The sequence below is a fragment of the Astyanax mexicanus genome, chromosome 8 (genome assembly GCF_023375975.1).
Source record: "Astyanax mexicanus isolate ESR-SI-001 chromosome 8, AstMex3_surface, whole genome shotgun sequence".
Taxonomy (NCBI): Eukaryota; Metazoa; Chordata; class Actinopteri; order Characiformes; family Acestrorhamphidae; genus Astyanax; species Astyanax mexicanus.
Window position 1 is genome coordinate 13,133,199 of NC_064415.1, and position 25,817 is coordinate 13,159,015.

Below are 25,817 nucleotides of genomic sequence, written 5' to 3' on the forward strand. Positions count from 1 at the left end.
AGGTCCAGGGGTGGTCATCGGCCAAGATGGTGTGGTAGTCTTTGTAAGGCACGGGGGCACATATGTTCGTGTGCATCATACAAGACTGAGAAAGACTGATACCCAACATACAGTGCTAGAAGATATGGACATTCAGCAAGAGGTGACTGACAAACAAACGTTGCCGGATTCTGAACTTAACCACGAAGATGATGATACTGATAGTGGGGAAGAGACCAATACACATGACTTGCCTGAATCAGAAAATCATGCTGTAGCCGCTCCACTTGCTCATGAAAACAGACCAAATGCTGACACAGTAAACACTGAAACATTCACAAAACATGGAGAATTGCGACTAAAAGCTGGACAAACAGTGACATATACAGATAGAGAAAGTGGACAAACATTAACAGGAACCATTCTAAGTCGTGCAGGGAAGGCCACTGGAAAACACAGAAATTGGTACAATGTACAGTTCAGTGGATCTGGGGACCTTGCTGGTTCCACAGGCTCAGTAAATCTGGGTGAAATGGACAATGTTCAAACTGTACCAGCAGAGCACACTGTCTTATGTGAGGAAAGCAGTACAGAGGAGACTCTGATGGTTGATGACGATATTTTTGATGCTGCAAAACAAGCAGAGTTATGCAATTGGAAGAAGAATGATGTCTTTGAGGAAGTGAAAGATGAAGGACAGAAATGCATCACCACAAGGTGGGTGTGTACACTGAAGGAAACCACTGATGGTGTCGCACCTAAAGCTAGACTAGTCGCCAGAGGTTTTGAGGAAATGCATATTCAAGAACTCCCAAAAGATTCCCCAACATGTGCTTCAGAGTCATTAAGAATGATCATGGCTGTCATATGTCAAAAGAAATGGCAATTAAATTCTATGGATATAAAAGCAGCTTTTTTGCAAGGCAAAGAATTGGCTCGAAACATCTACATACGCCCACCACCAGAGGCTCAGAGCCAAGGCGTTCTATGGAGACTGAAAAAGTGTGTCTATGGACTAGCAGATGCCTCTCTTTATTGGTATAATAAAGTGAAGGACACAATGCATAATTTAGGAGCAGTCATGTCGCAAGTTGATCCAGCAGTCTTCTACTGGTTAGATGACTCCTCCAACGTCATGGGAGTACTCGGCTGTCATGTGGATGATTTTATCTGGGGAGGTTCTGAAAGATTCGCCACAAAAATCATACCACAGTTAAAAGCAGCTTTTCAAGTTGGACGGGAAGAACACAACACCTTCAGCTATATTGGAATGGAGTTCTCCTCTCTTAATGACACAGTACAGGTACAGCAGAGCATGTACATCAAGAACCTCCAGCCCATTCCAGTGAACCCGGCTAGAGCTGCTGAGCGAGATGCTCCCCTAACAAATCAAGAAATTGACATGCTTAGATCAAAAATTGGTCAAATATTGTGGGTAGCAAGACAAACAAGGCCAGATGCAATGTGTGATGTATCCATCTTAGCATCCAGTATGAAAGCTCCTACTGTTCAAAATCTGCACTCTGTAAACAAACTGATCCAGAAACTCAAATCTGATGAAGTGACCTTGAAATTCCAGCACCTAGGCAAAGACAGTTCCTTACAGCTTGTCGTGTTCAGTGATTCATCAATGGGCAACCTTCCTGATGGTGGCACTCAGGGTGGTCATCTAATCATGCTCATGGGAGAGAATGGAAGATTCTCACCTATATGCTGGCAGTCGAAAAGAATAAGAAGAGTGGTGAGAAGTACTCTTGCAGGGGAGACACTGGCCCTTGCAGATGGCATTGATAATGCAATATTTCTGGCCACACTCTACTCAGAACTTACTGTAGGTGACTGCAAGCACAGAGGCTTACCCATAATATGTATAACTGACAATCACTCACTCCTGGATGCTGTAAAGTCAACCAAACCAGTTACAGAGAAGAGACTACGGCTTGAAATTAGCAATATCAAGGAGCTCATACAGTCCGGAGTCATTCGACACATCATGTGGTCAGCGACCAAAGACCAGCTTGCTGACTGCTTGACAAAGAAAGGAACGTCAGCTCTACTCCTCCTAAAGGCCTTCAGCGAAGGTGTATGGCACCTCAAGGAATAAGAGAACAAGACAGACGTTTAATGGACTAAAAACATTTTTAAGGCAGTTTTTTTTTTTCCTTTGGACAGTATTACACTTGAGTTTTTTTTTTAAAAAAGGGGGAGTTTGTTAACTGTTAATGCGCATGCGTGTTCCACGTGGGGGGGTCGTTCTGTGAGAGAGCGATGGAATGGCGGTTGTGTGAATACGGAGAAGTAAAGTTTGGAGTTCGTTTAAAACGCGTGTTGTCTTTGTTCACTAACACAAACAATGAACCCAGCCCCCCACCCTTCTAAAAAAAAAAAACTAAAAAAAAACAAAACTCTAAATAGAAATTAGGAGGGGTGAGTGTCTCATATCAGAGGAAATAAAATAATTTAGGTTCAAAGTAGATAAACCTATTATATACTGGGCACAGGTATGTTCTTTTCATTTGAAACACCTTTTTAGCTGATTAGAAGGCAAACCTTTTTTACATAAATTTATCAAACATTTGTTCTACATTCTCTGTAATCTGGTCTAACTGTTGTTTTTATTCTTAATATTTTTATGGTATACTTTCTAAGATTTTTTTTGTTAACAAAAACAACAAAACAACTCTATGCGATGTCCCTTGTCCGAATTCTGATCTACATTCATTTTGAAGTGAGATTTTCCACTGAAGGGAAAATCACAGATAGGCTTAATATCTGACTATGAAACTACTATCTCTGTTTATGGTTATGATCAATATCCAGAAATTATGTTTAGACTGTGTGTGTGTGTGTGTGTGTGTGTGCAATTTTTGAATTTTGCTGCATGCTGCAAATACGTATGTACAGCATGTGAATAAGATGTGAAGAAGTGCTATGTGAGACATCCTTGGGCATCTTGTGCTTCTGAAAATTCACACTTTGAAAGACGGGCTTAAGAAACCACACTATCACACACTCACACTGTACTAATGATCTTCACTCACTTAAAGGACACTTACAAACATTTTAATGCAGATAAAGATTGAAATGACTGAGCCTAAAATGAAGAAAATGATAAACTCCATAATATCCAAAACTTTTTCTACAAACACAGTAGTTTAATAAGATCTAAACAACCTAATTGTTTAGATCATACAATAGAAGACCTAAATAGTTAAAGGAGAAATCCAGTGTGAAACGAAATTTGTTGAATAGCGCACCTCCATCCACTGCCTGCATTCTAAAATACAGTGCTTTTAGCTCATGCTCCTAACTGGTGCACAATGCTAGTGATAGGGGCATATCCACTAATGAGCTTGAATGAATAGCTAGCATATGCTTTTTATGCACCAAATCCAGTTCAAAACTAATGCAAGTATTCATGTGACTTTCCAACTGTAGTTCCATTTACGCTCATCAGCTGAATTATTTTGAATTAATTTTAAGATACTGGTGCCCTGGAAAGGACCTGAAGGTACTGTGTTTATAAACAGTAGTTTTTTTTTACGTTCTCTGTGCCTTGTTTTAAATGCCAGTGGGTTCTACCAATGAAGTGTGGGGCTACTTTGAGCTTGTTAATGGTGTAAAAATAGTAATTTATTTGCATGGGCAACACTATGTTCCTATTGCCACCAGAATTGGAAGCCTGTTGGGATGTTGGGCATTGCCTAAAATCAAGGTATTTTAATGCTAGGGGCAAATGGAGGTAGGCTACTTGACAAAAGTTCATATTCGTTATCTGGTTTTATAGACCCCAAGTCCATTTCACAACAGATTTCTCCTTTAATAAGTTTTTTTTTTAGAAAGTTTTAAGAAAAAAGTCACAGAAAGTCCTTCTTTTCTTTTTATTCCATCTAAAAGACTGAATGAGTAACAGCTTAGTTCTCTGTGTCTCTTCGTCTTTCAGGGCTGATTTTACTCGTCCAAACTGGGCATGCTCAAGGTAATTTATACAGTATATAGTAAAGTGCTGATGTTTTATTTGTAGTGCTGCTGAAAAGATTGAAGAGATTCATATATTAACCTACTGAGGTTGAGTTCAGTACAGATGTGTGACAGATGTGTGTTTACTGTTTAACATTTACAGTGAAGCCACATCTGAGTGTGCAGCCTGATCTACCACAGATATTCAGAGGAGAGAACGTCACACTCACATGTGATATTCCAGGATGGAGAGTAACTGACTGGAGATACGTCTGGTCCACCGAAAACTATCAATCTCCACGTTCTGATGAAAACTATTACATCATAAGAGACATAAAAGTGAACCCGAGTTTAAAATACAGATGCTATGGTTATAGAAAAAGTGACCAAAAAACCATTACGTTCAGTAATGAAGTTACTCTCACAGTGATTGGTACATATCTGAATTAATATTCCTGTAAATATATTGTAAATCTATGTTTTGACCAAATAGTGTGTGTGCGTGTGTGTGTGTGTGTGTGTGTGTGAGAGTGATGATCAGTAATATGTGTGTGTGGGTGTGTGTGTGTGTGTGGGTGTGTGTGTGTGTGATGTAATTCTACAGAGAGACCAAAAGCTTCACTGATTCTGGCTCCTACTGAACAGATATTTAGTGGAGAGACGGTAACTCTCACATGTGATATAAAAGGACACACAGACACTGAGTGGAGATACAGCTGGTATAAAGCTGATGATAAAGATGATCCAGTTTATTACTCTGAAGGGAAAAATGAATATTCACTCAGTGTTGTAGAGTCTGACAGTGGTGAATACACCTGCATAGGAGAGAGGAGGAGAGACTCTCAGAGATCAGAGATCAGTGATGCTGTTACTCTCACTGTATCTGGTGAGTTTCTGGGTTTGTTGTGTGAAATTACTCCAGTTTTCAGGTTGTAATTAAGTGTAAATAAATAAACACTGTATTTCCTGTTTAACAGCTGAAGCCCAGGCAGTGCTGAGTGTGTCTCCACAGAACTGGCTGACTGAAGGAGACTCAGTGAATCTAAGCTGTGAGGTCAGAGACTCTTCTACAGGCTGGAACTTCAGCTGGTACAAAGCTGTTTCCTACAGACATGGTTTAACTCAAATTAGAGACTCTGCTGGATATTTAATGTATAATGTGGAGCTCCTGTCAGACAGCAGCAGAGGATCTGGAGGCTCCTACACACTCAGCTCTGCTGCTCTTAATAACACAGGAGTTTATCTGTGCAGAGCAGAGAGAGGAGAACCAGCCTATCACACACAGTACAGCAACCCACAGCCTCTATGGATGACTGGTGAGGAAATATAGTGACATCAGTGTTGGGTTTAAATGTATTTTTAGACTGAATGAAAGATTTTATTTAGATTGAATGTGTTAATTCTATTAGCTACAGTATATTGTAAGTATGTTTTCTGTATTTCAGGTTTATCTCCTCCAGTATCTCTCACTGTTAACCCCAGCAGATCTCAACATTTCAGTTATAAAACTCTCTCACTGATCTGTGAGGGACAGAGTAACTCTACTGGATGGAGAGTGAGACGATACTCTCTCAGTGAGAGTAAGGTGTCAGAATGTTCATCAGGCTGGGGATCAGCTACAGGATCTACATGCAACATCAGCTCCCTCCTCACATCCCACACTGGAGTGTACTGGTGTGAGTCTGAATCTGGAGGGAGCAGCAGTGCTGTTAACATCACAGTGCACTGTGAGTAGCAGAACTATCTAACTAACTGCATCAGTTGAGCTGTTCACATTGTTTTTTTCTTACAGTTAAAACATTTGGTTCGGAAATCTTATTTGCAATGGTTGTTGAATCATTTTTTATTACAACTGTATTTTTAATAAAATCATTGTGTTATATTAACAACAGACGGTTCTGTAATTCTGGAGAGTTCTGTTCATCCTGTAACTGAGGGAGATCCTCTGACTCTACACTGTTTATATCTCAACGCAAAGTCCTCAGACCTCACAGCTGATTTCTATAAAGATGGATTATTACTCCAGACCCAGACTACAGGAGAGATGATCATCCCTACTGTCTCAAAGTCAGATGAAGGTCTCTACCACTGTAAAATCCCAGAGAAAGGAGAGTCTCCACAGAGCTGGATCTCAATCAGAGGTACATTAGTAATGGGTTTGTCAAACATATATTTTTAACAATATATCAATTCAGTGTTTCTTTATCAAAGATTTTGTTTAGTAGTTTCTGGAGGTTCAGGTGTGAAACATGCTGTTGGGGTCTCTGTAGGAGTGAGTTTGACCCTGTTGTTCCTCATCTTACTGACTTTGCGTTGGTGCTACAAAAATAAGAAAGGTTTGAAAGCCATTAAGATACACAACATAATTAAAACTTTATGATTTTGACTTTTTTATTGTATTGTTGTGTTTTATTGAACAGATGTACAATCGTTCCCCTACAGGAAAAACACAGAACACCAACCAAACACAATCAGACCAGAACAGGAGAGGATCAGGAGCAGAGGACTCTCAGGATGGATACACACCACTGCAGGCTGGTCAGACAAATCTTAATGAGTTTGTTGTCATAATTTACTTTTTTAACTTTTGACATTTTTTGGACTCTATGATATGGACTACATGGACTGTACATGACCTATGTGTAAATCAATAGTGTGATATATTTAAAGTTGTTTTATTATTTACATGAGTAAAAAAGCACCTTATCATTCTAACTCTTATCACAGTTATCAGTGAGTAAAATCTTACTCACACATGATTAAAAAAAAACAATAGAGCAGCGGCACTGTGTTTTCTTGAATCATGGAGCTCCATCAAATACTTTTGGGATAAACTGGGGAGGTGGGAATGAGGTGTGGTGGTGATCATCCACCAGTCTGACCTCACTAATGTTCTTGATCTTAATCCTCATAACAGCCCTCCGTAATCTACAATGTAAAAACTAAAATAAAATTGCTCTTGTTAACAAGAACTGAACAAGAAATATTGAATTGCACCGTAAACTATTGCAGACTAATTGCCAAAACTAACATTATTAAGTTTCTTGTAAAAAAATAGGTCTAACTAAACCATTTATGTTGGCAAAATGTACTAATTGTAGCTAAGCCATAGTTGAGGCCAAGCAAACTACTCTGCAAATCCTCAGTTTGACTCTTTAATTAAAAAGGGTCTACTGAACAATTATGCAGGGGTTTTCACTTAATGTCGGTCACACTATTTGCATATTGGGCGTGTCCTACCATGTTTTTTCCCAAAACTTAAAAGAAATCTAGTGCAGTAAGTTGCCATGATTTTGAGTTTTCTTAACCTTTTCATGTTTATGGTGTAGTAGAAAGCATAGAGAAGTTACTTTAACTAATGCAGTATAACCAGAGTTTTATAACACCTTGATGTCAGAAGAACCAAACAATTACCAAGTGTCCATATAGTAGCTTGGTGATGCATACTATTGTAGTTTACTATTTCTGTTTTTCTTTTCTTCTGCAGCTTCTGTTGATGTCACCATGGATGCAACTTACTCTAAGATTGATCTGAAAGCGAAGAAGAAACCTAAAGATAAACAAGGTAGAGAAAATTAAATCACATTTGGAAATCCTAAAAGGCCATGGATATTAATTATTTTATTTACACAATCTTTCTGGGATATTAGTATTTTAGTTTAATCAATATCTTGAAGTTATTTATAACAGTATCCCTCTTTACTGCCCAATCAACACCTACCTACCATATACAGTAGCCAATCAGATTAAAGCCTTTTGATATACAGTATAACAACCAGGCTAATAAAACAGACTGTAGGCAGGAGATCCAGAGGATAAATGGCCCAAAGACCCAGGTTTCCCACATTTGCACTGTGTTGCCAGGTTTAGCAGGTCTGAAAGAGCACGGAAATCAGCAAACTGTGCGGGAGTTTGGCCATTAATGGCCACCACTGTTCTAGAGGGAAGAGGGAGGGAAATCCTCCAGTGCTCTTTAGACTCTAGAAATTTTATGACTGTTTTATTTTTTTAATGCAGTTACTGATCCTGAATCAGACGATGTTACTTATGCTGAGATTGATCTGAAAATAAAGAAGAAACCAAGAAGAAATCAAGGTAAAGAAAATGTCCAGTCTCATTTTATTCTGCTATTCAGGTCATGCGTTGTAGGAAGCTAATTATATGTCCTCGTGCTCATTTTGCAGAGACCAGTATGGATTCTGACACTGTGTATTCAGAGCTGAAGCCCTCTACTAGCAAAGGTAAGATCAGTATAAAGTATTTTTTTCAGCTCTATAACAGATAAAATCTTTGTTGCAGAAGATCTTTAGTTTCCAGAGATTCTTGGGTTATCTTGTATGTACGTCTCATGCAAACAGGGTCAATTTACAAATGGTTTTAGGTAACAAGACCATTCAAAAAGCTTCAATTTGTGTCTCTGCAAATATTTCATTGTGGTTCAAGATATATATTGGATCATGAACCTGTTGTGGATTTCTCTGTTCAGCTATAGATGTTCTAGTTTTGCTGATACTTTGTAAAATTCCCTCACTCCATGCAGTAGAGTAGGCCTTCCAGAGCTAATCTTGACCTCCACATTTCCCCTGAATCACCATTCATTAACCTCTAACAAAAGCCATCAGCCTGTCAGTTGGCCCAAAGTGTAGAATAGCCCTAGTCGTTTGTCACAAAAATCTTTGTACATCTTAGCATGTTATAAGCGACAAGCTAAAAAAATATCTTTTTATTTTTAATAGCCTTATGGTCATCATCTTTTGTTTTCAGGCCTTTAAACCGTTCCTTAGAGTAGTCCATTGTACTGAGCACTCACAGTTGCTATGATATTTGCATATTCATAACAAAATATATATTTTTTCATTTATTTGCACTACATCACACTATTCTTTAGCAAGATTAAATTAAAATAAATAAATACATTTGAACAACGTAAGCTTAATCAACTGTCTTTTTAAGGTCCATGAAGACTGAGAACTGTGAAGATTCATGAGAAAGTAAGCCATTTAATATTTATGTATCATTTATTTATGAAGCTCATAAAAAGAAAGACCACATGTTTTCTTGTCTGAGTATATTCTTTTAGTTTAAGTTATTGGGGTTTTTTTGTGCATCTGTGTTGCAGTATATGGAGTCTATGATTGGCCACATGGAGGCAGTGTGTTTCTTATACATGATGATGGCAAAGCACCACCAGAGAGATGACTTTTAAGGCACCTCCCCTTTAACACAGTCAGGGAGAGTACTAGTTAATGCCACACCAAAACATTATGTATGCTTTGTTGAAGTTATTTAACTTTAATCATTATTGCCATACATGTATGTATTTCTATGTATATATTGTATTTTACGTTTACAAGAATGTGTTTCTATGTTTTGTGTATCATTACTTTTATTTCATAATTTTGTGTATTCATTCTGTTACATTTGACAGCAGTCACATGAAATACCAGCCATCCACTTACATTAATATTCATACATTCTTATACTGTAACAGTGTTTTCATCATGTTTGACAGATAGAATGTGTATGCTTAAAATCATAAACCCTTTCCTATCTTCTCCACTTTAGAAAGATTTAATCTTTCTATTTTTATCTGACTAAAATGTCTTGCTCTTTTTAGATTTGTTTGTATTTAGATTTAATATGTTATTGTCAGTGTATTTTGATAGTACAGTAATGTGATTGTACAAAATGCTAACCATGCCTTCATAAGATAATTATTTTGCTCAGGATTTGTAATGTTAATATGAATGTAATTCTGCACTTCTAATAATTTAGTAAAATTGTGCTATTGTACAGTTTATTTTTTAGTCTGTGAAAATAGAGGAACTATGTAAAAGGCTTTTTTTTATTTATCACAATTAATGCAATATTTTTGTAACTAATTTTATTAAAGCTGGAAGTCTACATTTCAATTACATCTAATTGCTTTATTTCAAAATGAGGAACATTTACACATTTTGTGTCACTGTGTCACTTATAAATCTGCCTTTTCTACTACAGAGGGTTACAGAGCCCTAAAGGGACATGGTGTTTTTTTTGTGGAAAAAAGGGGTGAGCATCACATATTAAGTGGTTTGCACCAGATAGTATATTTACTGGTCTGTACAAGACTTCACAAACTGCTACATTGTACTTCGAAGCTTGTGTCATTTATCCGACACGTGCTGATTCGACACAGTGTACCGGAGTATTGAAGTCGCTACTATCATGTGACTATGGCATTTGAAGCTTCGAACGCGTCAATGAACCACTGGAAATGGGCGGGACTGGTTCAAAGGTTTGGCACTATCCTATGTCTCATTGACTACCTAATACAGCAGTAAAGCTCTTGATGGCCAGTTTGTGTTGTACAGTATCATTATTGATCTTAAAAACAATATGGAACCTTTCAGCACCTCTACCTCAACCAAGCGTTCCATGGCTTAGGAACATTTTGTGAAAATAGCGAGAAATATATTTAAAAATCGTATGTTCATTATATTAACTGTAAAGTGTGTTATTCTAATGAAGTTATTCATATTTTAAAGCAGTGGTGTCAGCTCTGTTCCCAGGAGATGGCATTTAATAATAACACCTTCTCAATGCTGAGACGAGAGCATCTCTGCACCGCATTCCTCCAGTGACAATCTTGGGACTTTATTGGTGTTTTCATATTTTATAATTGTTAAAATTTTAATTTATTTTAACATTAATTCAATGTAAAAATTTGCAACAGTTTTATTAAACATCTGTGAATCATTAAATAAACATGTCACCTTTGTGATTTTTTTGTGAAAAAACAAATTGCCTAATATACATCTGCATGAGACATTCAGACATTTTAAATTTACACTCAAGGTTTTTCTTTGTCTTTAGTATTGAACATAATATGTACGAATCTATGTGTAAAGTCCAAAGCATTCACGCTGTTCGTTCAAATGCCAGGGTCATATACTGGCATAATATTTCTTCTAATGATATATATAAAAAAAAACATTATATCATGACAACAACCAAGTATTTATTCCATCACTTTAATAATAAAAGCGCAGCAGATCAGAAGAGATATTGAGTGAGCAGTAAATCTCACAGGGTTCATTTGCTTCGTGGTAAAGTGCAGGCTGTAATAATTTATTTCAGCCACCAGATGTCACTCTTTCTGAGGCTTCAGTGCCTCGAATCTTTTTCGGCACAATCAGGAAGAAGCTTCAAAAGCTTCAGTGAGGCTTCATCCGCCCATCACTAGATAAAACATACCAGAATAGAAAACAGTCCAGAAGTCAAACACATGCAGGCAATATTAAAGGGCAGGCAAAAATCAGAGTCGGTGAACAAAGTAAGGTCAAAAACGAGAGATACAAAAAATAGGCAAATGAGACGCGTTGATTGAGGAAAAAATCATCAATACTCGGCAGAGCACAGGTGCAAAATGAGTCCCTTTTATAGGCCATGAGGCCTAGTATTCTGGAGACCAACTTCCTGGTAGAAGCATGTGATGTGTCATGTGATCATGAGTCAGTGTAGTTTCAGTGTGAGGTGCATCCTGGGAAATGGAGTCCGGAGGCTGCAGATTGCAGGTAGAGCTGAGTGTGGGAGAGACAGGAGCGCTTACAGGTGTGACATACAGTCAATAAGGTATTGGGTAATATTCTAAAATAATAATAATAATAATAATAATAATAATAATAATAATAATAATAATATTAATATTAATATTAATAATAATAATAATAATAATAATAATAATAATGCATCTGCCCAAACCATCTTGAGGCCCTAGAACTCAACAGATCAACCACATCTACTGTGGGGTAAAGTGTGGCTCCTGTAGTTTCCTGTTTATAAGACCATAGTCACGTGTTTGAAAATCACCATAGTGATTGACCTGATTAGAGACGGCCATGAGACGGCCTACAGGGACGAGGTACAGCATCTGTCCTCATGGTGCCAAGACATCAACTTGGCGCATAACACCCAGAAAACCAAAGAGATCATCATGGACTTGAGAAGGTCTAGAAGCCAGACTCACCAACCATCTACATCCTCTACATCCACATCTCCAATGATTTCACCTGGTCAAAAAGGCAAAGCAGCTTTTTTTTCAGATTCAGAAGAAAGTTCTGTCTCCCAAAATCCTGGTGAAACTGTGTTTGCTGTACCATTGAGAGCACACACACCAACTGCATCTCTGTATGGTACAACAACTGCTGCACTACAGGAGTCTCCTCAGATACTCATTTCACATACAGATAAACCTTCATTTACAGACGCCAGAATATATGAGTCAGTTTTAACTGTGCACTTCTTTCTAAAACATGTATATTTCAATTGCTGAAAAGGGAACTATCTGAGGCATCTCTCACACACTCTCTCTTACTCTAACACACATGCTCTCTCTCTCTCTCTCTTATAGATAATTAAAAATAAACACAAAACAGGAAGTTCTCTTTCTTTAACACTCAGTCAGTCAGTCAGTAATTAGTGGGACAGAATGGAGTTGAGTTCACTCTCTGTGATACTCTGTGAGTAAATCTTCTCTTTATATCTTCATTATAGTGAGGTGCTGCTGTATGAAGGTGGTGATAGTGTTGAATATATATTGATGTGCTGCATGTGTGTAGTTTGTGTTTGGTGTGTGCTGGGATGATTGTTTGTATTTCAGTCAGTATTATAACACTGACGTTTCTGTTCAGGTTTATCACTGTACTGATATCTGTTATGTAAATACTTTATGTTTTTAGTGAGTAAAAGTGAGTTGTGTGTGTGTGTGTGTGTGTGAGTGAGAAGATACACTATTTGGATAAAATTATTGAGACACCTCATCTGAAATCAAGGATATTAAAAAGAGTTTATTCTGGTTTTTGTTGGAGTAACTGTCTGTTGGATGTTGGATGAGCACCACTCACCACATCCCCAACTTCCTAACTGATACGAGTATTAGCTGGAGCTTCATTATTCCAGAGAGAACAGTTCCACTGCTTCACAGCTCAGTGCTGGGAGGTTATATACCTCTGTATCTCTACTATTGTATTAGCAGTAAATCTCTATAAGGACTAGAGAAGGTTTGTGTGCATTTGCACATCTGTGTCAGCAGTGAGTGCAGCCTGAAGAAGCTAAAATCATTATTTAGAAGGAGTATCTACAGACATTTGTAGAGAAAATGTAGCAGTAAATCAAGTTAAGTTTAAGGTTTTAATGATAGTTTCGTCTGTCAGGGTGGGGCTGTTCTTCACACTATGAGGCCTTGTTTTCACAGTGATACCGCAGCTTCTGCTCTACAAGTAGTGATTAGTATGAAATGATATTGTGGCATCAGTTTACTGTGACCCCTGGAAAATATAAATATATGATTTTTATAGAGTAACAGTGTTAAAATGACTTAAGGTGTGAGAGAACTTTTCAACTTTTCGAGCAGTTTTGTAGAATTTTTTGGTTGTGTGTACTGGTTGTTGATATCAATTTAAGAAAAGGTTACCTTACAGGTGAGGTTAGGATATCATTTAAAAGATCCAAGCCTAATTTTACCAATTTCCGCCTGAAATTACATACTCATATTTTAAGGCGTTGTCCTCTAATATTAAATAATTCAGAGGCAAGGGGGGTGGGGGCTAGGTGTGTGAGCGCGTGTCCTGAATTGAGCCCTGGCTGGTCAAAGAGCCTGTTCATAAAGCTGCGTTTAAAAGTAAAAGCACGCTTTCGGCTACAATTCAGGAACCGTAAAATGGCATATTGGGTGTCCATATTGAGCCTATAATTATTCAGAAACACAGCCAGACATTAATGATGACATATTTCTGGCCCGCCGGCAGGCCAGGGCGTGTTAAGAGGTTAAAAGTAGCTCATCTAATTTACAGATTTATTAAAGAGAGTGATCCATTTCAAGCGTTTATTTATTTTAATGTTGGTGATTAGGGCCTACAGCTTATAAAACCCAAAAGTCGGTATTTAAGAAAATTAGAATATTAAGAAAAAATGATGTCAAACTCTAAATCAGCTGATCAACACAAAATATCTGAAAACGTGAAAAAATCCTGTTTTCAGATGAAAGTAAAAGTTGCATATAATTTGGGAATCAAGGTCCCAGAGTCTGGAGGAAGAGTGGAGAAGCACACAGTCCAAGCTGCTTGAGGTCTAGTGTGAAGTTTTAGTGGTGGTTAGTAGTATCAGAGGTTAGTATTATATTATTAGATATTTCAATTTTCTGAGGTACTGCCTTTTTTTTTATTAGCTCTAAGCCATAATCATCAATTATATTATTAATTATATTATGATATTTACTGAGATACCACCGGATTTAGCACATGCAGCACTCACCCTGGATATGAAACCGAGCTTTTGGGTCAGAATCGGGCCTGGATTTAAAAGAGAACAGGGATGCACCAGGGATGATCAATATCTACAAAAATGTTTTTGATCAAAAATTACATTATTATAACTGATCACTCATACAGAAACAAGGTTCCTCTGAAAGATGTCATTCCTGTAAATGTTTTATATGCTGAAGCCAGATGACATTCTTACATCTTCTTCTGTGGGCATCCAGATAATATCATTGGTTAATACTGTTGCTAGGTTAATTTTGTTGCTGTGTAAACCAAGGCAAAGCTAGCGTTCCCTTTTATAGTTATGATCATACGCCTAATATTCAGCATCCAGTTTTAGACTGTGTGACCGTGCAATGCTGCATCTAAAAATGTACATGTATGTAAGTAAGATGAGCACCATATCAGACCTTTATCTCTCATGCCATCTTGTGCTTCTGAAGATTCACACCTAGAAAGACAGGCTAAGGAACCCACAGTGACACACGCTGTTCTCATAGATATTAATATACACATCTACACCATGTTCCAAATTAAACGCATAGTTTCTGTGTGTATTTAATTTCAGTAGGATTAAGGTCAGGCTAATTCCACTAACCCTGTACCCTACGGTCTCTTCTGATTGCGTCATCAGACTAAAATGCATAAATAGGATTTGGATTTTAATATGTAAATCACTGAAGCCTGGTTTCCCAACTTTATTGTTTACATTTATTTGAACAAAGATTTTCCACTGATGGGAAAAAAACATCTACAGCTAGGCTAAGTGTCTGTCCAGGAAACAGACACTGAGCACAAAGCCAGTGCTATAGAGCTAGTTCACCTCGAACTAGAACTGCCCCGCCTTCCTCCACCTTCTGCTTAAGTATGCCCTACAGCTGCTCAATTGGGTTTAAGTCCATCACCTTACCTTCAGCATCCTCAGTTGTCATCTTGAGGTGTCATTCTTAGCTTTAGAATGTCACAGTACATGTGGGAATTCAGCTCCTCAGTGCTGAAAGAACTCATCCAGTCCCAGACCATGACTGTAGGCAAAGGACACAAAGTGTGCAAAACAAGTTGGTCTTGATCTTATCAAATCCAAAGGATATGGATCCAGTAGTCAATGCTCTTGGACTGCTTGTTTTCAGCAAACTGTTTGCAGATTTCCTTTGTAGCAATGCTGCAATGCTGGCAGCACTCATGCATTTCTTCTTTGAAGCCAACCTCAATATTATGCTGAACATGTGGAATCTTCTTTACTCCAGTACCAGCTCCAGCAGCGCCCGTTGCTCCAGCTCAAGTACCAGCTACAGCAGTGCACACTGCTTTTACTCCCATGCCAGTGGCGACCGCTGCCCCTGTTCCTGTGCCCACGGCTCCAGCTGCCACTGCCCCTGTATCTGTGTTCGGGTCTGTCTTGTCTAGTCTGTGTCTGTTGTCCCTCTGTTCCCTCTCTCTCTCTGCCTCTCTGGTCATGGCGCTGTTGGGGGAGGGGGGTGTTGGGGTAATGTCACACTTTTAGCCTTTGTATGTCTTGTTTGTTTTCTTTTCTGTTCCTTCTGTTTCTGTCCTGCTTTCAGTCTGTTTTGTTTTCTTCCCCCATGTGCTCTAAGAGTTTTTGTGTGTTATTGTACTGTTTCCGCCCTAGCCACCTTGTTTCTTGTATGTAACCCCGCCCTCTTGTTTCCTAGACCCAGGTGTTCCTTACCCTCCTTGTGTATATATGCCCCATTGTATCTTTTTGAATGTTTTGAGTGCTTCTGTCAGGTCTGTAGGGTCTTATGCTGCTTGTTATATGTTCTTGTTTTCTTTTTGCAACCTGTGTTTGCTTTCTGTTTTGCTTTGGTTTATCTTGTGTTTACATTTACATCCTTCGTCTCATCTTTCATTTTTGTGACATTTGCACCATCACCCACTAAAAAAATGTCTGATATAGTAAATACTTATGGTGAGGAAATTAGCTTATTTTGCTGTGCATCAGGGGATAATTTAGATATTAAAATATCTTAGATGTTAAAATATTTTTAAACAATTTTAAAATTTGAACAAGATTTCAAGAAGTTTAAGGATGTGATTATTTTCTTTTTATTCTGTCTGAAAGACTGAACTACATTTTCTTGTGGAAATGAGTAACGGCATGTTCTCTGTTTCTCTTCCTCTTTCAGTGCTGATTTCACTCGTCCAAACTGAGCATGCTCAAGGTAATTTATAAATAGTAAACTGCTGATGCTTTATTTGTAGTGGTGCTGCAAAAATTGTTAATATATTGACATGCAGAGTTTGTTCAGTACAGATGTGTGACAGATGTGTGTTTACTGTTTGATATTTACAGTGAAGCCTAAGGCACGTTTGAGTGTGCAGCCTAGTGGACCACAGATATTCAGAGGAGAGAACGTCACACTCAGATGTGATATTCCAGAAGAGAGTTCAGGCAATGGGAAATACGGCTGGTGCACTGCAAACACACAATGTGTCTATTTAGATAAAAACTATTACATCATAAGAGACATACAAGTGAATCCAAGTTTAACATACCAATGTTTTGTTTATGGAAAAAGTGGGCAAGGAGATTCTGACTGGAGTAATGTAGTGACTCTCACAGTGATCGGTACATATCTAATTTCATTCTCCTGTAAATATATTCTAAAGCTATGTTCAGAACAGTGTGTATTAGTGATGATCGGTAATATGTGTGTGTGATGTAATTCTACAGAGAGACCAAAAGCTTCTCTGATTCTGGCTCCTACTGAACAGATATTTAGAGGAGAGACGGTAACTCTCACATGTGATATAAAAGGACACACAGACACTGAGTGGAGATACAGCTGGTATAAAGTTGATGATAAAGATAATCCAGTTTATTCCTCTGAAGGGAAAAAGGAATATTCACTCAGTGTTGTAGAGTCTGACAGTGGTGAATACACCTGCAGAGGAGAGAGGAGGAGCGACTCTCAGAGATCAGAGATCAGTGATGCTGTTACTCTCACTGTATCTGGTGAGTTTCTGGGTTTGTTGTGTAAAATTACTCCAGTATTCAGTTTGTAATTTAGTGTAAGTAAATGAACACTGTATTTCATGTGTAACAGCTGAAGCCCAGGCAGTGCTGAGTGTGTCTCCACAGAACTGGCTGACTGAAGGAGACTCAGTGAATCTAAGCTGTGAGGTCAGAGACTCTTCTACAGGCTGGAACTTCAGCTGGTACAAAGCTGTTTACTACAGACGTGGTTTAACTCAAATTAGAGACTCTGCTGGATATTTAATGTATAATGTGGAGCTCCTGTCAGACAGCAGCAGAGGATCTGGAGGCTCCTACACACTCAGCTCTGCTGCTCTTTAAAACACAGGAGTTTATCTGTGCAGAGCAGAGAGAGGAGAACCAGCCTATCACACACAGTACAGCAACCCACAGCCTCTATGGATCACTGGTGAGTTTTTTGTTGACTTTATGAAAGATCAGTCAAAAAAGAGATTGTATTTAGATTGAATGTGTTAATTCTATGAGCTACAGTATATTGTAATTATGGTTTCTGTATTTCAGGTTCATCTCCTCCAGTATCTGTGACTGTTATCCCCAGCAGATCTCAACACTTTACTACTGGCTCTCTCTCACTGATCTGTGAGGAACAGAGTGACTCTACTGGATGGAGAGTGAGACTATACTCACTCAGTGAGAGTAAGGTGTCAGATTGTTCATCAGGCTGGGGATCAGTTACAGGATCTACATGCAACATCAGCTCCCTCTACACATCCCACACTGGAGTGTACTGGTGTGAGTCTGAATCTGGAGGAAGCAGCAATCCTGTTAACATCACAGTGCACAGTGAGTAGCAAAACTATAAGGCCCTTGATTTGCCTTGATGTCAGTTGTGTTGAGCTAGTTACATTAATTTTGTTGATTTTGTTAGGAAATATTTTTTACAATCTTTGATTAATATATATTTAGGGTTTAAGCACCGAAGGTGCGTAGAACCCTATTGTTTTTGCTAAGATTTTTCTTCTTCTTCTTCTTCTTATTATTATTATTCTTTTTCTCCTGAAAAAACAGTTGTGCAGCCTAAACCGTAAGTCATAGAGAAATGAAACTTGGTAGGTAGATGTAGGATCAGTGCATCTCGGTGGACAACAAAAATGGCACCGATTGGTCAAGTGGTGGCGCTATAAACAAGGAAATTCATTTTTCACAATTTTCTCAATAACTCAAAAACCATAAGACCTACATTCAAAATTCTTTTTTTGATGGATTCCTTGGGTCAATACCAACAACTTTCCCATTTGGACCATGCACTTCCGTCTATATAGATTTTTTTGCTAATTTGCATAATATGCAAAACCTACTTTTGCAAACTAGTCCTAGGAATTTTGACCAATCCTGGCATGTTTGGTATCAAAACACTCATGAGAGCATGCGCTTCAATATTCATTAAGAAAAAGTTGAAATATGTAAACAATATGGCCGCCATATGCAAATTAGTCCTTCCAGATATATGCCCCATTCACTTCAAGAGGTAAATTTGGAGCACTGTTTCTCAGCAACTGTGCAACCTAGCAAGTTGAAACTTTGCATGCAGAATCTATCATACAGCCTCTAAAGGATGTTCAAAGGGCAACTTAATCAATCAACATGGCTGAACACCATCAGCCAATCAGCATTCAGCAGACATTTTGGCAGGCTGAATGTTGCCCAATCTGGATGATATTTGGCAGTTATGTTCAGGTGGAGACACTGTAGTGACCTGCAAAGTGCTGAAACAATCCGCCCACTGGGGGGCGCTGTTCCAAAAAAACGAGTATATGTCAATCATGCTGTACTATTTTGACATCTAATTGTTTTTGCCATATTTAGTACAGTGGCTCTGACAAATTTCTCAATACAACTATGTTTAAAAAGTGCTTTGTTCATTCATAATTGCTAATTGTTTGAAAATAGCTATATTGAAACTACTCTCTGGATATTTGGCCTATCACCTCCATTTCAGTCTTGCTGCACACTGTAGAGTCTCTAGGTAAATGTTCATTAAAAACATTTGTGAAAATTTCACATAAAATACTCTCCAGGCATCAAGCAATCTGTGCGTCCTTGGAATTCCTAACCTAAATTGCTGTAACTCTGCAGTATTTGCTGTAATCTCACAATGTTAAAGACCTCTGTACAATATCACTCTGATGAAGCGCCATTTAATACAGAACTAGATTAAGAATAACTTGACATTACATGTCATATCAGAACATTCACTCCTTTGTGCCTCTTCTCAACATTAATAACAGGTGAAAGACTTTTGATCATTTCTAAATGTGACAGAATGTCTCCAATTGTGTTAGACCTTCTTACACATCACCATCCTATGCTCTAGTAGGCACCATTGTGCTAAGGTTCTGCAAAGGTTCAAAGGGCAATCTGAATACCACTTTGTGAACATTCTGGTTGAAGCCACCTGATCAATACCAATAACATGTAGACACCTTTTGACTAGTTCTAACTCACTTAATGAATATCCTACAAAGTTCACTAGATTTACATGTGAATTTAAGCACTGATCAGGTTGAAAGGCCTCTGCTCAACATTAATAACAGGTGAAAAACTTGATAATTTCTAAATGTGACAGGGCATCTCCAATCATATTAGACCTTCTTACACATCACCATTCAATGCTCCAGTAGGCACCATTGTGCAAGTTGGTGCTTGAACCCGATGATTGCCGCTTGCGGCTATATTTCATAATTGCAACTGCATTTTCAATAAAATCATCGTGTTATATTTACAACAGATGGATCTGCAATTCTGGTGAGTCCTGTCCATCCTGTGACTAAACTAGGTCTTCTGACTCTACGCTGTTTACTTCGCAACACGAAGCCCACAGTCCTCACAGTTGATTTCTATAAAGATGGATTATTACTCCAGAATCAGACTAGAGGAGAGATGATCATCCCTACTGTCTCAAAATCAGACGAAGGCCTCTACCACTGTAAAATCCCAGAGAAAGGAGAGTCTCCACAGAGCTGGATCGCAGTAAGAGGTAAATTAATAATATATTTTTTGATAATTATAATGGTCATCATGATAATTAATAGTGGTCAAACATATATTTTACATAAATGTTTATAACATATATAACTGATATATTTTATATAACAATATATCAATTCAGTGTTTCTGTATCAAGGATTTTGTTTAGTAGTTTCTGGAGGTTCAGGTGTGGAATATCCTGTTGGGGTCTCTGTAGGAGTGAGTTTGACCCTGTTGGTCCTCATCTTACTGACTCTGCTGTGGTGCTACAAAAATAAGAAAGGTTTGAAAGTTTAAAAACGTTATACTTTTGACATTTTATATTGTATTATTGTGTTTTATTAAACAGATGTAGAATCTCTGTCTCCCCCTACAGGAAAAACACAGAACACCAACCAAACACAATCAGATCAGAACAGGAGAGGATCAGGAGCTCAGGACTCTCAGGATGGACAAACACCACCTCAGGCTGGTCAGACAAATCTTAATGAGTTTTTTATGACAATAAACTTTTTATAGTTGTTGCCCTTATTTGGACTGTATGATGAAATATGTGGACTGTATGGGGGATGACCTACACACAGGGTTTGGACAATGAAACTGAAACACCTGTCATTTTAGTGTGGGCGGTTTCATGGCTAAATTGGAGCAGCCTGGTGGCCAATCTTCATTAATTGCACATTGCACCAGTAAGAGCAGAGTGTGAAGGTTCAATTAGAAGGGTAAGAGCACAGTTTTGCTCAAAATATTGCAATGCACACAACATTATAGGTGACATACCAGAGTTCAAAAGAGGATAAATTGTTGGTGCACATCTTGCTGGCGCATCTGTGACCAGGACAGCAAGTCTTTGTGATGTATCAAGAGCCACAATATCCAGGGTAATGTCAGCATACCACCAAGAAGGACCAACCACATCCAACAGGATTAACTGTGGACGCAAGAGGAAGCTGTCTAAAAGGGATGTTCGGGTGCTAACCCAGATGGTATCCAAAAAATATAAAATCATGGCAGAATTCAATGTGCTCCTCAATTCTCCTGTTTCCATCAGAACTGTTTGTTGGGAAAATAAATTATTGTGGTCTAAAACCAGGTGTTTCAGTTTCAACCCCTGTACAGATCAATAATGTGATAGGTGAAGATTTGCCTTCTATGTTTTTTGACCACAATAATTACTATTTTTTATTACATGATTATCTTATTACAGCACTCTCAAAAATCCTCACCTTATTCACACATGATGATAAAAAGCAATAGAACAGTGAAACGGTGTTATCTTTAAACATGGAGCTTTATCCAATACTTTTGGGATAAGCTGGGGAGTTTGGGATGAGGTGTGGTGCTCACTAATGCTCTTGTCACTGAATGCAGGCAAATCCTCATAACAGCACTCCATAATCTAGAATAAAGCCTTTCTTGCACAATAGAGAATGTTACTTCAACTAATGCAGTATAACCAGTATTTTATAACACATTGATGTCAGAAGAACCAATAAATTAACAGGTGTTCATATAGTGTAACTGTGTAGTTTACTATTCGATTTTTCTTTTCTACTGCAGATGCTGTTAATTTCGCCATGGATGCAACTTACTCTAAGATTGATCTGAAGGCGAAGAAGAAACCAAAAGATAAACAAGGTTGAGAAAATTAAATCACATTTTAAAAACCCTTTAAGTCCATGGAAATGAATGATTTTATTTATTAGGATAATTACTGTATATTAGTTTAATGAATATCTTGAAGTTCTTGGTTACATTATCACACGTGATGATAATTATTCTATTATGATAATTATTAGATTATTCTGTTTCTCTTTTCTACTGCAGCTGCTGTTGATGTCCTCATGAATGTGACTTACTCTGAGATTGATCTGAAGGCGAAGAAAAAACCTAAAGATAAACAAGGTAGAGAAAATTAAATCACATTTTGGAAATACTAAAAGGCCATGGATATTATTGATTTTATTTATTGGGATAATTACTGTATATTAGTTTAATGAATATCTTGAAGCTCTTTGTTACATAATCACTCTTTAGTGCTCAATCAGCACTTCTGACCATATCAATCAATCAATCAATTAATCAATCAATCAATCAACCTTTATTTAAACTCGAGTACATTGAGGGTGGCCCTCATTTACAATGTAGCCGAGCAATTACATAGGGAAGGGATTGACAACAACAACAACAAAAAAAATGTAAATAGAATTACTAAAAAAAAGAAAAACAGCATAATAATAAGATATATAAGATAATATATAATATATAATTTTAACAATATTAAGATATAAAACAAATAATGTAAAAATAATAGTAGGAATCATAAAATCATGGGTAAAAAAGTATTTAGGATTTAGCACCAGCAACTGCATTAAATAATAAGTCATAACACAATTATACAGTTGCCAATCAGATCAAAGCCTTTTGATGTACTGTAAAAAAAACAGGCTAATAACAGACTGTAGGCAGGAGATCCAGATATCCAGAATGGCCCAAAGAGCCGGGTTTCCCTCAGTGGCACTGTGTTGCCAGGAGGTTTAGCAGGTCTGTTACAGCAGAGAAACCAGCAAACTCGTTGTTTCTGGTTGCTGACTGCTGTTCTAGAGGGCTCTGATCCGCCAGAGCTCTTCAGACTGTCATAATTGTGTGGTAACTGTTTTATTTTTTAATGCAGGTGCTGGTGCTGAATCCTTGGATGTTACTTATGCTGAGATGGATCTGAAAATAAAGAAGAAACCAAAGAGAAATCAAGGTAGAGAAAATGTCTAATCTCATTTTATTCTGTCTACATGGTGCTTTCCTACAAGGTGATTTCCAGCTTCAAGTTCCTCTACATCCACATCTCCAATGATTCCACCTGGTCCAAAAAGGCAAAGCAGCTTTACTTTCTTTAGAGCCATTGAGAACCATTGAGAGCAAGCACACCAACTGCATCTCTGTATGGTACAGCAACTGCTGCACTACAGGAGCCTCCTCTCCCACACCAGCAGGCTGAGGAAGAGTAGAGGACAGCTGGGCTCAGTAGGGGACAGGAGGCTTCAGGTAGAATCAGTAGAGGTCAGATGGGCTTAGTAGAGACCAGTAAAGGTCAGTATCAGGGGATAGGAGGTCAGAAGATAGGAGGCTTCAGTAAGAATCAGTAGGGGTCAGTTGGGCTCAGTAAACTCTAAAAAAAAACAGGTATGATATGAGTATGTTTTGTACTCAAAGGTACACTCTTTATAATTGTACCCTGAAAGGTATAATATTGGTCTTTACATGGTCAGATGTGTTCCCTCTAAAATACATAGTCTTTCCTAACAGCAATAAGTACAGTTTTGTACCATTTGACCAGCAAAAATGTACATTCAGTATTCTGTACCACTGCACTGATAAACAATATATATATTTAATTGTAATATTTTTTATTTGAAAGCCAGACACATTTTGATTATTAAGTTCTTGATGCATATTCCGTTGAGGATATTGTTTATGATCTTTATAATATTTACTGGCACAAAAAAACATGGGTACAAAAAAGGTACTTTTTTTGTACATCAATATAAGGTACTGCCTCAGCGACAATTTTTTTACTCTTTTAATTACAAATCTATACTTATTTTTCTTAGTGTGTAGAGATCAGTAAAGGTCAGTCACTAGCAGGTCTGTTACAGCAGAGAAACTGGCAACCCTGTTGTCCTTCATTTCCCATTGCTGTTCTAGAGGGAAGGCTCTGATCCTCCAGTGCTCTTAAAATGTTGTTATGACTGTTTTTTATTTTTTTGTGCAGTTGCTGGTGCTGAATCCTTGGATGTTACTTATGCTGAGATGGATATGAAAATAAAGAAGAAACCAAAGAGAAATAAAGGTAAAGAAAATGTCCAATCTCATTTTATTCTTCTATTCAGATCACGTGTTGTTTCTCTGGAAAGTAATTAAATGTCTCAATGCTCTTTTTAGAGTCCAGTATGGATTCTGACACACATGGATTTATTCACAGCTGAAGCCTAATTCTAGCAAAGGTATGAACAACATAAGAAAGTCATAGCCATAGCTATGTAACAAGTAAAGATCTCTAGTTCTTGGGTTTCTTGGGTTCTTGGGTTATTGTGCACAATTCACAAATGGTTTTACGTAACAAGGCCATTCCAAATCTTCAATGTGTGTCTCTGCACATTGTCCATTGTGGTTCAAGATGTATTTTGGATCATAATCCCAATGTAGATTTCTCTTGTCAGCTTTAGATGTTCTGAATTTGCTGACACTTTGTAAAATTTCGTCACTTTGTGCAGTAGAGTAGGCATTCCAGAGCTAATCTTGACTTCCACAGTTCCCCTGAATCAGCATTCATTAACCCCTAACAAATGCCATTAGCTTGTCGGTGGGCCCAAAGTGTAAAATAGCCCCAGTCATTTGTCACAAAAATCTAGCCACAAGCTAGAAAATCTTAACTTTTTATTTTTTTTATAGCCTTGTGCTCATCTTTTGTTTTCAGGCCTTTAACAGTAGTCCATTGCTACTGAGCACTGACAATTGCTAAGATATTTGCATATTCATGATAAAACATATATGAAAGCAATTAAAGATTATTTTTTTGTGCAACATGACCTTTAAATAACTGTATTTTTAAGGTAATTGAAGACTGAGATTAAAGTTGGAAAACTGGCAAAGATTCATGAGAAAGTAAGCCATTTCATGTTTATTTTTTAATTTATCATTTTTTTTATTAAGACCATAAAGTAATGAACACATGTTTTCTTCTTTTAGTATCTCAGTCTGAGGTAATGTGCTTCTAATTATGCCTCTGTGTTGCAGTACATGGAGTCTATGATTGGCCACATGGAGGCAGTGTGTTTCCTATATATGATGATGGCAAAGCACCACCAGAGAGATGACTTCTAGGGCACCTCCCCTTTAACACAGTCAGGGAAAGTACTTGTCAATAGCACACCAAAACATTTTGTTAGCTTTGTTATAGCCATGTATCTTATATTTAATGACATTTGGGGGTGGGATGTGGAACAGATAGGGGACAAGTTCTATTAACATTTTTATATGTTTCTTATATATATTTACAATGATGTGTTTCTCTGTTTTGTGTATAATTACTTTTATTTCATCATTTTTGTGTATTCATTCTGTTGGTTTTGACAGGAGTCACATAATTAATAAATACCAGCCACCCATTTCCATTAATATTCATACATTCTCATACTGTAACAGTATTTTCATCATGTTTGACAGTGGTATCTTTCCTATCTTCACTTCTTTAAAAAGGTTTAATCTTCCTTCCATCTGACTAAGAAGTCTTGCTCTTGTCAGTCAACTGCTTTTTAGATTTTTTTGTATTAAGATTTAATATGTTATTGTCAGTCTATTCTGATAGTATATTGTGATTGTACATAATGCTAGCCATGCCTTCATAAGATAATTATTTTGCTCAGGATTTGTAATGTTAATAAGAATGTAAGCCTGCATTAATATTTTTGTAAAATTGTGCTATTGTGCAGTTACTTTTACTCTGTGAAAATAGAGGAACTGTGTAATTTGCTTTGAATATTTCTGTAATTCTTTGCAATTAATGCAATATTTTTGTAACTAATTTCATTAAA

General features: G+C 37.5%; 1 protein-coding gene and 1 pseudogene across 1 annotated transcript in view; both read left to right on the top strand.

The window, feature by feature from the left end:
- Positions 1 to 9,818, top strand: part of LOC111197681 (uncharacterized) — a 35,407-nt gene extending 25,589 nt beyond the window's left edge. The window contains exons 2-12 of the mRNA XM_049482792.1: positions 3,923 to 3,958; positions 4,544 to 4,825; positions 4,917 to 5,255; positions 5,832 to 6,006; positions 6,151 to 6,275; positions 6,382 to 6,477; positions 7,427 to 7,504; positions 7,957 to 8,034; positions 8,124 to 8,180; positions 8,893 to 8,930; positions 9,059 to 9,818. Of these exons, the coding sequence (XP_049338749.1) occupies positions 3,923 to 3,958; positions 4,544 to 4,825; positions 4,917 to 5,255; positions 5,832 to 6,006; positions 6,151 to 6,275; positions 6,382 to 6,477; positions 7,427 to 7,504; positions 7,957 to 8,034; positions 8,124 to 8,180; positions 8,893 to 8,900 (1,274 nt within the window). The 3' untranslated portion in view covers positions 8,901 to 8,930; positions 9,059 to 9,818. The remainder of the gene's footprint in view (positions 1 to 3,922; positions 3,959 to 4,543; positions 4,826 to 4,916; positions 5,256 to 5,831; positions 6,007 to 6,150; positions 6,276 to 6,381; positions 6,478 to 7,426; positions 7,505 to 7,956; positions 8,035 to 8,123; positions 8,181 to 8,892; positions 8,931 to 9,058) is intronic.
- A 1,549-nt stretch (positions 9,819 to 11,367) lies between these two features.
- LOC111194331 (Fc receptor-like protein 5) lies at positions 11,368 to 25,817 on the top strand (annotated as a pseudogene).